We start from the raw sequence: 16,670 nt of genomic DNA on the forward strand, positions 1-16,670 counted from the left end.
TGCATCCCTCTCGGAGGTCTTTTTATTTTTACTTTAAATTTTTTTTATTATGTTCAGTTAGCCACCATATAGTACATCATTAGTTTTTGATGTAGTGTTCAATGATTCATTAGTTGCGTATAACACCCGGTGCTCAATCACAACATGTACTCTCCTTAATACCCATCACCCTGCTAATTCATCTCCCCATCCCCCTCCCCTCTGAAACCCTCAGTTTGTTTCCCCGGAGTCCATAGTTTCTCATGATTTGTCTCCCTCTCTGATTTACCCCCCCCCCCACCTTCAGTTTTCCCTCCGGTCTTCTGTGCTATCCTTTATGTTCCACATATTAGTGAAACCATGTGATAATTGTCTTTCTCTGCTTATTTCACTTGGCATAATCCCCTCCAGTTCCATCCATGTCAGTGCAAATGGTGGGTTTTCATCCTTTCTGATGGTTGAGTAATATTCCATTGCATATATGAACCACGTCTTCTTTATCCATTCATCTGTTGATGGTGCTCTCGGCTCCTTCCACAGTTTGGCTATTGTGGACATTGCTGCTATGGACATTGGGGTGCATGTGCCCCTTCTTTTCACTACATCTGTATCTTCAGGGTAAATACCTAGTAGTGCAATTGCTGGGTAGCTCTATTTTTAATTTTTTGAGGAACCTCCATACTGTTTTCCAAAGTGACTGTACCAGCTTGCCTTCCCACCAACAGTGTAAGAGGGTTCCCCTTCCTCCACATCCTCGCTAACATTTGTTGTTTTCTGCCTTGTTAATTTTTGTCATTCTAAGGGGTGTAAGGTGGTATCTATACAGAACAATGAAACTGGACCATTCTCTTACACCACACACAAAAATAAACTCAAAATGGATGAAAGACCTCAATGTGAGACAGGAGTCCATCAAAATCCTAGAGTTCTAGAGGGGAGGGGGGTGGGGGATGGCTAGCCTGGTGATGGATATTAAAGAGGGCACATATTGAATGGAGCCCTGGGTGTTATACGCAAACAATGAATCATGGAACACTACATCAAAAACTAATGATGTAATGTATGGTGATTAACATAACATAATAAAATAAAATTTTAAAAAAATCCTAGAGGAAAACTCTTTGACATTGGCCACAGCAACTTCTTTAAGACAGGTCTCCAAAAGCAAGGGAAACAAAAACAAGAATGAACTTTTGGGACTTCATCAAGATAAAAGGCTTCTGCACAGGAAAAGAAACAGTCAACAAAACTAAGAGGCAACCCACGGAATGGGAGAAGATGTTTGCAAATGACACTATAGATAAAGGGCTGGTATCCAAGATCTAGAAAGAACTTCTCAAACTCAACACCCAAAGAACAAATAATCCAGTCAAAAAATGGGCAGAAGACATGAACAGACACTTCTCCAAAGAAAACATACAAATGGCTAACAGACATATGAAAAAAATGTTCATCATCACTAGGCATCAGGGAAATTCAAATCAAAACCTCTTGGAGGTCTTAGGGGAGAATTTGTTTCCTTGCTGATTTGGATTGCTGGCAGAAATTCAGTTACTTGAAATTGTAGGCCTAAAGTCAGAATTTTTTGTAAAATGGATATTTTTTCTTTTTAAAATATTAAGTAGGACTCACCAGTGAAATGCCTAGGGCTTGGAGAGGTGTGTGTGTGTGTGTGTGTGTGTGTATGATGTGTACGTGTGAAGTTTTGTTGTTAACCATAAATTTAATTTCTCTATGATATAGGGCTAGTAAGTTTTCTCATACCTTTTTGTGAAATTTTTATAAGTTTTTGAAGAACGTTTGCATTTCTTCTGTTTCTAAAATTATTGGCATTGAGTTGTTCATAACATTCCCTTGTGATCCTTTCAGGTCTATAGATAAGTATTCATATCTGCTTATCCATTGCTGGTATTGCTGTATTCACTCACTCTCTCCCAACCTTTCCCTCTCATCAATCTTTGTCAGGATTTTTTTTTTTAAAGATTTTATTTATTTATTTGACAGAGAGAGACACAGCGAGAGAGGGAACACAAGCAGGGGGAGTGGGAGAGGGAGAAGCAGGCTCCCCGCAGAGCAGGGAGCCCGATGCGGGACTCGATCCCAGGATCCCGGGATCATGACCTGAGCTGAAGGCAGTTGCTTAACCAACTGAGCCACCCAGGCACCCCTGTCAGGATTTTTAACCAATATTTTAATCCTTTCAAAGAGCTACCTTTTGGTTTTATTAATGTTTATTTTTTGTGTCCTATTGTATGAATTTTTGTTCTTATATTTTTTTTCTATTTACTTTCGATTTAATTTATGTACTTATTTGTTGTTAAATATTTTATGATTTTTAAAAAATTTTATTATGTTATGTTAGTCACCATACAATACATCACCAGTTTTTGATGCAGTGATCCATGATTCATTGTTTTCGTACAACCGATTTTAAGCCTTCTTTGGAACATATAAACATTTAAGCTATAAAGTTTCTTTTTTGTTGTTTCAAGTTTTTATTTAAATTCTAGTTAGTTAACATATAGTGTAACATTGGTTTCAGGAGTAGAATTTAGTGATTCTTCACTTACATACAACAACCAGTGGTCATCACACGTGCCCTCCTTAATACCCATCACCCATTTAGCCCATCCCCTACACACCTCCCCTTAAGCTATTAAGTTTCTAATACGAACTGTTGTAGTTGCATCTTACAAATTTTGATGTATTTTATTTTCATTGTCAGGTTGAGTTAGAACTATATGAAATTTCTCTTGTAACTTCTACTTTGACTCATGCATTGTTTTTCAAATATTTGATGACTTCCTAGAGTTTTTTGTGATTGATTTCTTATTTATTTCTATCATAGTAAAAAGTCAATCCCAATATTTCAGTCTTTTACAATGGAATTATCCTTCAGGATACCATCACTCTGATCTGAAGTACAGGAAATGTCCATGTCTCATTCAAGGCAGTCCTACGTTCCAAAGTCCCTTAAAAGATATGATATTGATTGAAATGTCAGAGCTGTTAACTCAGCATGTCTACATGTCACAGCATGTCACATAAAACAGTTATGAAATAGATACTAAGTCTGACCTCTTGTAGGAATTTAGTGTTCTCCAAGAAGTAATTCTAAGATGGTTGGTTTGGGGTAATCTATGTTCACTTTTATTGGAAGAGTAATGCTGTTACTTAGTAGTGGTTTGGGTTTTTTTTTTCCATAGACAAGGGGCTGCTAAATAATATTCTTTAAGGAGAGCTATGAACATAATTTAAAGGCACCAAAATTGCAAAATAATCATTAGTCATTATAAATTCAATATCCTGATGTTCAGAGCCTTATTATATATTTGTTTAACATGAAAGGAGATTAAGAGATGGTCTTTCAGAAAAATCAGAACATTTCCCCCATAGAACTTAACAGAGCTTTTCATAAATATCACATTGGAATAGATGAGCCAACTGGGAATCTAGGTGGTCTTATGGAAGGATTTCCTAGGGGCTGTATTTATTTATTTATTTTTCTTTACAACTCTGCAGAAACAATTTTATAGGTATAGAGTAGCACTGGGAATATTTTGCTAAAATCTTTCTGTTAGGTTCAGTGTTGCTTTTCAAAATCCTTGTTTACATTAGGGTTAGACCTGCAGACAGAAGACTTACCTTAGCTAAGCCACTCCTCAGTTTAAATCCTGGACATGGCTCCTCATCTCCTGATTAGAATATCTTCATCTATAACATAAGAGTAATACTACCTGTCTCACAAACTTGTGGAAGTTAAATAAATAAGATACATGATCTCACTTACATGTGTAATTTTTAAAAGTCAAATACGTAGAATCAGAGAGTAGAACAGTGGTTACACTGAGGGAGAGGTGGAGAAAATGGGAAAGTGTTGGTCAAAGGGTACAGAGTTGCAGTTGAACAACAGATTATTGAATTTATAATAACAAGATTATTTTGCAGTTTTGGTATCTTTAAATTATGTGTATAGCTCTCCTTAAAGAATGAATAAATCTGGAGGTCTATTGCGCAACCTGATGTCTATAGTTAGTAATTCTGTATTGAATACTGGAAATTTGCTAAGAGTAGATTCTAGATGCTCTCATCACACAAAAAAGAACTATGTGAGAAGATATGCTAATTAGCTTGACTGTAGTAATTATTTCACTATGTATATGTATATCAAATCATCTTGTTGTACACCTTAAATATATACAATTTTAATTAAAATAAAATGTTAATATGTTAAAACATGGAGGGGCTTTAATAGTAAAAAAAAAAAGAAAAGAAAAGCAATATACAAGCATACCTTGGAGATAATGCGTGTTCGGTTCCAGGCTACTACAATTAAGAGAATATTGCAATAAAGGGAGTCATATGAATTTTTTGGCTTCCCATACATATGAAATTTATGTTTACATTGTATTCTACTAAGTGCTCAATAGTGTTATGTCTAAAAAAACAACATATATACCTTAATTTTAAAATACTTGATTGACAAAAAATGTTAACCATCATCTGAACTTTTGGCAAGTCATAATCAGTGATCACGGATCACCATAACAATTATAATAATAATAGAAAAGTTTGGAATATTGCAAGAATTACCAAAATGAGACACAGATATGAAGTGAGCAAATGCTACTAGAAAAATTGGCACTGATAGACTTGCTTGACTCAGGGTTGACACAAACCTTTAATATATAAAAACTGCACTATCTGGAAAGTGCAATAAAATGAAACACAATAAAACTAGGTAGGCCTGTAGAGAGTGACCTCAGTGAAATGGCTGAGTAGGCAGCTCCAAGCAACCATCCTTCCACAGAAGCATTAAAAAAGAAAAAATCAGAAATTGTCAGAACCAACACCATCAGAACTCTGGAAAATGGTCAAAGGTTTGCAACAACCAAATAAGTCCTGAATCAAGCAAAAAAAAAAAAAATTAAAGACAGTAGGAAAAAATGACATTTTTACATGCACTTGCCAGACCATCTCTTGACAGCAGTCTTGAAGACACAATCCTTGCTCCCAGTGTGGTACCTTCCCTAATTCCAGAGGGTGCAGAGCAGTCCTTCTTCACAAACTGTGTAAAAATCTGTTCTAATCTCCATAGTTTGAGAATTGCCTGAAGAAATGATGTCAGACTACTCATCTCTGTTTACCTAACTCAGAACTCACCAGGCATGAAAATCAATGGGTTTTACTAGAAAATGTTGTAAGGTGGGTAAAGAAATCTCAGATGCCTGAAGGAAAAAATTACAGTTTAGGCATAAAAAAGACTGCCTAAGGCCAGGGACAGAAGGCCAGAGAGAGGGTTTATTTTAAATTAGGGCATTTGAAAGCACCCACGAATATGGGTGAATTTTAGATAGCCACACATGTACCATGGGCAAGCTGCTTTGGGTTGATCCCTAGTCTCAGGGCAAGTTTGCCTGTTGGAAGAGTGCTCCAGCACAGAGAAAGTCTTCAAAGATTAGCAGAGTTTTGCTTTGTTTCAGGTCCAGACATTCAAAGAAATCTCTATCGAACAGGCTAAGGAACACAGACTTCAGGGACCACTCAGGAGAAGGAATAAAGTCTCTGCAAAAGTGTTTGGTAAAGTAATTAGACACATAGATTACTATAGCCTTCAACAACAATAATAATAAAAGACCCAAGAACAGCAGACCATGGGGAAGGAGGAGAGCTGATTTCAGAGTTGGAAGGTGGTTCAGGAAAAGATGGCGGAGGAGTAGGGGACCCTATTCCAACTGGTCCCTGGAATTGAGCTGGATATCTACCAGACCACTGTGAACATCCACGAAAGCAGCCTGAGATGTAAAAAGATATATCTGGATCTCTACAAACAGAATATCGCAGGCTATTGGTTTCAAGGTATGGATGTAAGAAGATATATCTGGATCTCTACAAACAGAATATCGCAAGCCGTTGGTTTCAAGGTATGAAGTGGGAGCCATGATTCCAAGGGCAATATCAGAAGATAAATGGAAGGGGGAGGGAGCTGAGCAGAGGGGATCCTACACCGCTGGTGTGTGAAAGCCTCCCGTGCTGGAGAGCAGGCACAGACTCGCAGACCGGTAGTGATAGGAAAGGACTGTAGGGCAGCCCCACGGACTGAAACCTGGAATGGCAGCACCATGCCTGTGAACCGGGGATGGCATGCAATTTTAGAAGCACAAAGGGCAGAGACATGCCCCCGTGTCCCAATCTGGAGGTGAGGACTGGGAGCCCTGCTGAGGGGCACACAACCCAGGACACTGCAGTTTATAGCAGCACAGACAGAAATGGAAATAGTGTGGCCTGGAGAGCTCACTGAAAAACAGACTGCGATCTCTCTGCTCTGAGGCAGAGGGTTGGAAATGATCTCTTCTGCTCTGACTCTCGGAAGAGACATGGAAAGCCACCAGGGAAAGCCACCAGAGAACAAAAGCCCCCAAAAACCAGTTTTCACCAAGCCCATCCCCCACCACAGGGGGCAGGGCAACTCTGCCCAAACAGGGTTGCCTGAGTAACAGCATGGCAGGCCTCTCCCCCAGAAGACAGGCCAGGAGAACAAGAGGCCAGCAACCCTAAGGTCCCTATAAAACAGGTGCATCTTGCTTGGGTTCTGGTCAATAATTTGGACTCTGTACATCCCCTCAACCACTCCTCAACAGAATGGCTACGAGGAGGAACCCCCAAAATAGAAAAGACTCAGAGACTGTGACTTCTGCCACAGATTTACAAATGGGTACAGATATAACCAAGACATCGGAGATGGAATTCAGGGTAGCAACTGTGAAGACAATAGCTAGAATGGAGAAATCGATTAATGGCAACATAGAGCCTCTAAGGGCAGAAATGAAAGCAGAACTGGCAGAACTTAAAAATGCTATCAATGAGATCCAATCTAATCTAGATAATCTAACAGCTAGGGTAACTGAGGCAGAAGGAAGAATTAGTGATCTAGAAGACCAATTAATAGGAAAAAAGGAAAAAGAGGAGGCCAGGGAAAAACGAGTCAAAATCATGAAAATAGAATCAGAGAAATAAGTGACACCATGAAACATTCCAGTGTCAGAATTATTGGGATCCCTGAGGGGGTGGAGGGAGAGAGAAGTCTAGAAGATATATTTGAGCAAATTGTAGATGAGAACTTCCCTAATCTGGGGACTGAAACAAACATTCGTGTCCTAGAGGCAGAGAGGACCTCTCCCAAGATCAAGGAAAACAGGCCAACACCCCGACATGTAATAGTAAAACTCGCAAATCTTAGAACCAAGGAAACCATCTTAAGAGCAGTTAGGGGGAAGAGATTCCTTACATACAGAGGGAGGAACATCAGAATAATGTCAGACCTGTCCCCAGAGAGCTGGCAAGCCAGAAAGACCTGGCAAGGCATATTCAGGGTACTAAATGAGAAGAACATGCCACCAAGAATACTTTATCTGGCAAGGCTGTCATTTAGAATGGATGGAGAGATGCAGAGCTTCCAAGACCAGCAGAAACTGAAAGAATATGTGACCACTAAGCCAGCCCTGCAAGAAATATTAAGGGGGGGGTTCTATAAAAGGAGAACAACCCCAAGAGTGATATAGAACAGAAATTTACAGAGACAATCTATAGAAACCAGGTCTTCACAGGCAACATGATGACAATAAATTCATACCTTTCAATAATGACTCTCAATGTGAATGGCCTAAATGCTCCCATAAAACAGCACAGGGTTGCAGATTGGATAAAAAGACAGGACCCATCCATATGCTGTCTACAAGAGACTCATTTTGAACCTAAAGATACATCCAGACTGAAAGTGAAGGGATGGAGATCCATCTTCCATGCCAGCAGACCTCAAAAGAAAGCTGGGGTAGCAATTCTTAGACAAATTAGATTTTAAGCTAAAGACTGTAGTTAGAGACACAGAAGGACACTAAATCATTCTTAAAGGATCTATCCAACAAGAAGATCTAACAATTGTAAATATCTATGCCCCCAACATGGGAGTAGCCATCTACATAAGCCAACTGTTAACCAAAATAAAGAGTCATATTGATAACAATATGGTAATTGTAGGAGACCCCAATACTTCACTCTCAGCAATAGACAGATCATCTAAGCAGACAATCAACAAAGAAACAAGAGCTTTGAATGACACACTGTACCATATGGACCTCATAGGTATATAAAGAATATTCCACCCTAAAACAACAGAATACTCATTCTTCTAGAGTGCACATGGAACTTTCTCCAGAATAGACCACATACTGGGTCACAAATCAGGTCTCAACTGATACAAAAAGATTGAAATTACTCCCCTCATATTCTCAGACCACAATGCTTTAAAACTGGAACTCAATCACAAGAAAAAATTTGGCAGAAATTCAAACACTTGGAAGCTAAAGACCACTCTGCTCAAGAATGTTTGGGTCAACCAAGAAGCCAAAGAAGAACTTAATTCATGGAAACCAATGAGAATGAAAACACATCGGTCCAAAACCTATGGGATACTGCAATGGAAAAAAGACAGTCTCTTCAATAAATGGTGCTGGGAAAATTGGACAGCCACATGCAGAAGAATGAAACTTAACCATTCTCTAACACCATACACAAAGATAAACTCAAAATGGATGAAGGACCTCAATGTGAGACAGGAATCCATCAAAATCTTAGAGGAGAACATAGGCAGTAAACTCTTTGACATCGGCCACAGCAACTTCTTTCAAGATACATCTCCAAAAGCTAGTGAAACAAAAGCAAAAATGAACTTTTAGGACTTCATCAAGATAAAAAGCTTCTGCACAGCAAAGGAAACAGTCAACAAAACAAAGAGGCAACCCACAGAATGGGAGAAGATATTTGCAAATGACACTACAGATAAAGGGCTGGTATCCAAAATCTAGAAAGAACTTCTCAAACTCAACACCCAAAAAACAAATAATCCAGTCAAAAAATGGGCAGAAGACATGGACAGACACTTCTCTGAAGAAGACATACAAATGGCTAACAGACACATGAAAAAATGTTCATCATCATTAGCCATCAGGGAAATTCAAATCAAAACCACATTGAGATACCACTTTACACCAGTTAGAATGGCAAAAATGGGCAGGGAAAGAAACAACAAATGTTGGAGAGGTTATGGAGAAAGGGGAACCCTCTTACGCTGTTGGTGGGAATGCAAGTTGGTACAGCCACTTTGGAAAACAGAGTGGTGGTGCCTCAGAAAATTAAAACTAGAGCTAGCCTATGACCCAGCAATTGCACTCCTGGGTATTTACCCCAAAGACACAGATGTAGTGAAAAGAAGGGCCATATGGACCCCAATGTTCATAGCAGCAATGTTCACAATAGCCAAACTATGGAAAGAACAAAGATGCCCTTCAATAGACGAATGGATAAAGAAGATGTGGTCCATATATACAGTGGAATATTACTTAGCTATCAGAACTTTTGCATCAACATGGATGGGACTGGAGGAGATTATGCTAAGTGAAATAAGTCAAGCAGAGAAAGTTAATTATCATATGGTTTCACTTATTTATGGAACATAAGGAATAGCATGTAGGACATTAGGAGAAGGAAGGGAAACATGAAGGGGGGGGGATCGGAGGGGGAGATGAATCATGAGTGACTATGGACTCTGAGAAACAAACTGAGGGTTTTAGAGGGGAGGGAGGTGGGGGGATGGGCTAGCCCAGTGATGGGTATTAAGGAGGGCATGTGTTGTGATGAGCTGAAATCATAAAACTCTTGGAGGAAAACAGGGGTAAATCTTTATGACCTTGGATTAGGCAATGGATTCTTAGATAAAACACTGTAAGTACAGTAAAAGATGTATATATATTGGATATCATCAAAATTAAAACTTTTGGGACACCCCAGAGAGCTCGCATTTCTTCTGTCACATGAGGAGACAGTGATGAATGAGGTGCCATCTATGAACCACAGAGTGCATTCTCATCAGACATTCTGAATTTGCTGTCACCTTGCTCTTGGACGTTCCAAGTTGCAGAACTGAGAGAAATAATTTTTTTTTTTGCTTATAAGCTATACAGTTTATGATATTAAAAACTTTTGTTTATCAAAGGACATTATCAAGAAAGTGAAAAGAACCCTACATAAAGGAGAAGATATTTGAAAATCATAAACCTAATAAAGCTCTAATATCTAGAAAATACATGGACTCATAACAACAAAAAGATAAGAAAATAACTTTAACAAACATTCCTCTAAAAAAGATAGACAAATGGTCAACAAACACATGAAGAGATGCTCAACATTAGTAGTCATTAGGAAAATGCAAATCAAAGCAATGAGATACCACTTCACATCCATTATGTTGGTGACTTAAAGAAAAACAACAGAAAATAACATGTTTTGCCAAGGATGTGGAGAAATTAGAAACCTTGTGCATTGCTAGTGGGATTGTAAAATGGTGACACTACTGTGGAAAAGAATTTGGTGGTTTTTTTAAAATGTCAAACATGGAACTACCATATGACCCAGCAACTCCTCTCTTAAATTTTCTCCAAGAAAATTTAAATCAAGGACTTGAAAAGATATTTGTACACCAATGTTCATAGCATTATTCACAATAACTAAACGATGTAAACAATCTAATTGTCCATGAATAGATGAATGAATAAACAAAATGTGGTATGTATATACAATGGAGTATTATTCAGCCACAAAAAGGAATACAGTTTTTATATATGCCATATCATGAATGGAACTTGAAAACATTATGCTAAGTGAAATAAACCAGACACAGGAGGACAAATATTGTGTATTTACACTTATATGAGGTACTTACAGTTGGCAAATCCATATAGACAGAAGTAGACCAGAGATTGCCAGGGTCTGCTGGCAGGAAAACAGGGAGAGTTTAGTGGGCACGGTTTTGTTGAGGAGAATGAAGAAATTTTGAGTATAGATAGTGGTGATAATTACACAATTTTGTGACTATATTGTCACTGAATTGTACACTTACCAGGAGTTATAATGATAAATGTTATATATATTTCACCACAATAAAAAGATACCTGAACAGCTATATGCCAGTGATTTTTTTTTGTAGATACATATATCTGACTCAGATATATCCTTCATTTCTAATTTGTTTTTTTTAATAAGGCACAGGTGTTGAATTTTAACAAATATCTTTTTTCTTTTTCATTAATGAGATGATCATACAGTTTTTCTGCTTTATTTTAATGTGGTGATATTCACTAATTGTTTTTATGTTAAACCAATTCTATATTCCTGTAATAACAAAACTTGGTTGTATTATCCCTTACTATAATTTCTAGATCCAGTTTGTTAATAGTTTATAAGGGAGTTTTCTATTAATCCATGAGACAGGTTGGCCAGTAATTTTCTTTGTTATAATATTCTTAGATTTTGGTATCAACATTATGCTGGTCTCATACAAAAAGTTAAGAAATAGTCTGTTCTATTCACTATAAGTTTTTTTTTTAAATATAAGATTCTCTAAAGATTTCCATTTGAATTTGGGGATGAATCAAGGATGCTATTTTTATATTCCACATTGTGCTGAAGGTTTTAGCCACACAATAGGCAAGAAAATAATAAAGGTGTAAGTATTGGAAAAAGAAGTAGAGCTATCATTATTTGCAGATGACCCTGTGTACACAGAAAATCTAAAATAATTACAGATATGGGGCGCCTGGATGGCTCATTTGGTTGCACATCTGACTCTTGATTTTGGCTCAGGTCATGATCTCAGGGTCATGAGATCGAGCCCCATGTTGGGCTCCACACTGAGTGTGGATCCCGCTGAAGATTCTCTCTCTCCCTCCCTCTCTCTCTGCCCCTCTTCCCTGATCTCACTCTCTCTCTTTCTAAAAAATAAATAAAGTAAAATAAAATAATTATAGATAACCTGTGAGAATTATGAGTGAATTTTGCAAGGTTAGTGAATACAACTGATATTAAAAAATAGGTTTTATTTAGAAAATGAAACTCACATACCAAGGAGTAAATGTAATGATGATATGCAACATTTATGCTATCCAAGACTACAAAACTTTATGGATATTCTTCTACTTGTAAAACTGGAGGAACTTATATCAGACCAGTCCTCCCACACATAACAACTATAAACTATGGACAAATTTTTTAAAATTTGAAGGTACTTTACAATGACTGAAAGTAGGCAGAAACTGGAAGGGAGTTCACACTTGAAATGAAAAAGCACTGTGTGAGTTTTTCATTTCTGTTGCTTTTTTCCTAAGGACAGGGCATAGTTTGGAGGTATAGGATAGCTAAAACTCTGATAGAAACCTGCAATCTCAGGTTAAGAGTCAGAGTACATCATTTGAGATAACTATAGCATTCTTCGAATTAAAAGAAAGATGACGGGACCACAAAGGGTCACTCCAAAATTTCTTTATGGAATATTCCCAGACCTTTGGCTGACACCTGAATTTTGCAAGTACAAAGGAGAAATTGAAGCAGCCTAACTGAGGATAAAACAACTGAACTGATTTTTTCCGTTGCTGCCCACTGCTGGGTAAACAGTTTGATTTCAGTCAAGTTAACTGCTTGCTAAAGCAAATTCTTCAGAAGAGAATAAAAGAATCCAAAGTCTTGACAACATAAAAGTCAAAATGCCCAGAATGCAATCAGAGTTATTAGACGTATAAAGAAAGGAAAATGTGAATCATACTGAAAAAGGAAATCAGTGAAACACAGATTCTTTCCTGTAATGCAGGGTAGATTTATTGGAGTAATAATAGACTCAGAAAGTCTATTAATGTAATTCACCACATTTAATACATTAATGGGGGAAACCTTGGTATATGCAAAAATCATTCAAAAAATCCAACAACGATTCATTATAGCATTTTTAAAAAGATTTTATTTATTTGAGAGAGAGAGCGAGAGCAGGAGCCAGGGGGAGGGGGGGAGGAAGAAGCAGACTTCCGCTGAGCAGGGAGCCCAACATGCAGGGCTTGATCCCAGGACCCTGGGATCATGACCTGAGCCGAAGGCAGATGCTAAACCAACTGAGCCACACAGACACCCCCATTATAGCATTTTTTAATAACTAGGAAGAAACTTCCATAACTTGATAAAGGGCATTTATGAATATCATACACAATACTGAATCATATAAAACATTCCCTTTAAAATCAACTACACCTAAGGTCCTAGTCAATGTAGTAATAGATGAAAATAAAGGATGTGAGATTAGAAAAGAAGAAACTGAACTCATTATTCAGAGATGATGTGAAAATCAGGAAATTGTTATCAGAAATATGGAGAATATAAAGGGAGGCACACCAAAACAACCGATAGTAATTCTGCTTTTCTCTAGATCCTACAGAGAGGGTCAGTATTCAGTCATTTACACACAAGATGGCCACACTGTTTATGATTGTATCCAAGTTGGTTGATTGGTATTCTACTCATACTGGTCCATACACATGCTGAACTGGAAGATAAGTATTTTTAAAGATTATCTATGCATTTACAAAACACTTTTTCTCAGTTTTTATATTCCTCCACACCCCATTCATATGGTATCTTTCAACAGTATGTCAGCTAAGGAATCATTACTTCTTAAAAAATTAAAAAAAAAATTTTATTAATTGCATAAATTGAATTTTATTTTTGTTACATGACAAAACTGAGTCAAAACCAGTTATATTAGCATATTACTTTTCTTTATGTAGAAAGATCTTCCTCTACTCCTTAGAGGTAAGAGGATATTTATGGGGGTGCCTGGGTGGCTCAGTTGGTTAAGCATCTGCCTTTGGCTCAGGTCATGATCCCAGGGTCCTGGAATCAAGCCCCCCATCAGGCTCCCTGCTCAGCAGAGAGCCTATTTCTCCCTCTCCGTCTGCTGCTCCCTCTGCTTATTCTCTCTCTCCTTCTCTGTCAAATAAATAAATAAATAATCTTTTAAAAGAAAAGAGGATATTTACGTATTCTGTGGGGAGAGAGGCTAAATACTTTATAACATTAGCTCCTTGTTATTTTTGGCATCTACTCCGTTGGCCAATCAATGTTCAGAATTCTTTCTGGATACTAGATTATTTGCAGATACAGCAATTTTACCCTCTTTGGGGCAGGTTTGGTATGACTTTACCTCTTAGAGAATTTATATCTTAGGGGTGCCTGGGTGGCTCAGTCGTTAAGCGTCTGCCTTCAGTTCAGGTCATGATCCCAGGGTCCTGGGATCGAGTCCCGCATTGGGCTCCCTGCTCAGCGGGAAGCCTGCTTCTCCCTCTCCCACTCCCCCTGCTTGTGTTCCCTCTCTCACTGTGTCTTTCTCTGTCAAATAAATAAAGTCCTTAAAAAAAAAATTTGTATCTTAGGAACTTCACTCATTCCCTGTCATCCTTGGTTGGCCACCTCTCTTTTGTCAAAGTGTCTTACAAGTATGTTTTTTGTTCAGGCATATCATTTTATATTTATTACTAATAATCTGAGCTCAGTCTTGAAGTCCTACAATGACCATTCATAACCTTAACCTGTAATCATGTTTCATACTCCTTCATATATATTCAACTATTATACACGTTAATTTAATATTAGAGAAACCTCAGTGAGCTTTAAGCTTGGTTCTCTGAAGATGTATCTCTCTGAAGATATATCTCCTTTCAACTGATAAAATATTTATCTCTTTCCCACTCTTGTCATACGCTAAATTTCCTACCACAACTTTGTTTCTTTATTCATCCATGTAAGATAAGAAAAAGAGAAATCATCAGTATTCATTTCCTGTTCACATCAGGTGACAGAAGATAGGTTATATGGGTATCAACTTTGCCGAGGATTTTCCAGTGCTGTAATTATCAACATAAACTATGCTACAAATATATACTTAGTGGCAAGAAATGAGAGTTTCTTGAGGATAATAATATGGCTTTGTAATTTTCTCCTTTTAATTTGATTGGGGAGATTTTGTTTTCTTGGGGCAATTCATTTTGTATAAAGCATGCTAATGTTATCTTTTTAATCACAGACAAAGAATCTGCTTTTGAAAGGCTCCTACTTAATTCAATGATGGTGTTACCCATGCATAACTTTGGGATGAGCATCAGCAAATATTATGATAACCAAGAGACAAACATTCTGTGTTCCTCAACAGACGTTCCTGCCTTCATAAACTGTAGTAAAGCAAGTGAGTATCTGGGACTCGTCAGATACCACTGGCCTATTACTTATTGGATGTAAATAGCTCTACCTATATTATTTTGAATCTTCACAATAACCATCAAGTTATGTGTTGTTATACTCACTTTGAGGAAACTAAAGGTTATACAAAATTGAATAACTTACTCTATCACACAACTTGTACAAGTTAGAGCTAAGATTCAAAACTTTAGCATAATGCATTTTCTTATGGGATAGAATCTCTGCAGATGAATGGATAAAGAAAATGTGATATATATTTATGCATATATGCATATACATACACATATACGCAATGGAATATTATTCAGTCATAAAAAAAGAAGGCAATCTTGCCATTTGCAACAACATGGATAGACTTTGAGGTCATTACACTAAGTGAAATAAGTCAGACAGAGAAAAACAAATACCATATGACCTCACTTATATATGGAATCTAAAAAGAAAAACTGAACTCCTAGAGAACAGATCAGTGGTTGCCAGAGACAGGGGATTGGGGATGGGTGAAATGGATGAAGGGGACCAAAAGGTACAAACTACCAGCTATAAAATGAATTAGTGATGGGGATGTAATATACAGCATTGTGACTATAGTTAATATTGTATTGTATATTTGCAAGTTGCTAAAAGAGTGTATCTTAAAAGTTCCCATCACAAGAAAAAACATGCCAATATCAAATCATTATGGTATATACTCAACCTAATATAATGTCTGTATGTCAATTATATCTCAATTTAAAGGGACATAATAAAAAATAAACATAAAAAAGATAAAAAAGATATAAACCTACAGATTCAAGAAACTGAATAAACTCCAAATAGGTTAAAACCAAAGAAGTCATGCCAAGAGACATCATCATCAAACCTTGAAAACCAAAAATAACAAAAACATCTTGAACATAATAAAATAAATTAAATTTAATTTAAATTAAAAAAAAGAAAAACATCTTGAAAGCAGATACAGAAAAATAATACATTATCTATAAAGGAGAAACAATTCCCCTAATTTATAGATTTCTCATCAGAAACCATGAAGGCCAGAGCAGTAGCACAACATAATTTTCAAGTGCTGAAATAAAAAAGCTGCCAACTCAAAATTCTATATACCTAGAAAATTCTATATCCTTCTGGATGAAGGGGAAATGATGACATTTTTAAGTGAAGCAAATCTACAGGAATTTGTCACCAGTAGAAACTCTAAAAGAATGGCTAACAAAAGTTCTGTAAACATAAATGAAATGATAAAAGAGGAATTTTGGAACAAAAAAGAGTAAAAATATGAATGAGTACAATATATTGTCTCCTCTTGAGTTTGACAGTTAAAGCAAAAATAATAACATTGTCTGATAATGTTCTCAATGTATATAGAGGAAATATTTAAGACAATTATAAATTATAAATGGAGATGTTAAAGAGATATAAATCATAGAAAGTCCTCTATCCTTCACTCAAACTGGTAAAAGGAAGACACCAACCAACTGAGCCACCCAGGTGCCCCTATGTAGGTATTTTTAATTTGTAAAAATTTATTGAGTCCTACACTTGGGTGAATTTCTATATATGTA

At 37.0% G+C, this 16,670-nt stretch overlaps 1 protein-coding gene across 1 annotated transcript in view; it reads left to right on the forward strand.

Annotated features, from left to right (window-relative positions):
- LOC123840983 (phospholipid-transporting ATPase ABCA3-like) overlaps window positions 1-16,670 on the forward strand; it is a 172,070-nt gene that overhangs the window by 125,650 nt on the left and 29,750 nt on the right. The window contains exons 22-23 of the mRNA XM_064590316.1: window positions 14,936-15,085; window positions 15,764-15,792. Coding sequence (XP_064446386.1) covers window positions 14,936-15,085; window positions 15,764-15,792 — 179 coding nt within the window. The remainder of the gene's footprint in view (window positions 1-14,935; window positions 15,086-15,763; window positions 15,793-16,670) is intronic.

Source organism: Mirounga angustirostris, unplaced genomic scaffold (genome assembly GCF_029215605.1).
Source record: "Mirounga angustirostris isolate CCGP_5_RB_7025 unplaced genomic scaffold, mMirAng1.0.hap1 SCAF_5, whole genome shotgun sequence".
Lineage (NCBI taxonomy): Eukaryota > Metazoa > Chordata > Mammalia > Carnivora > Phocidae > Mirounga > Mirounga angustirostris.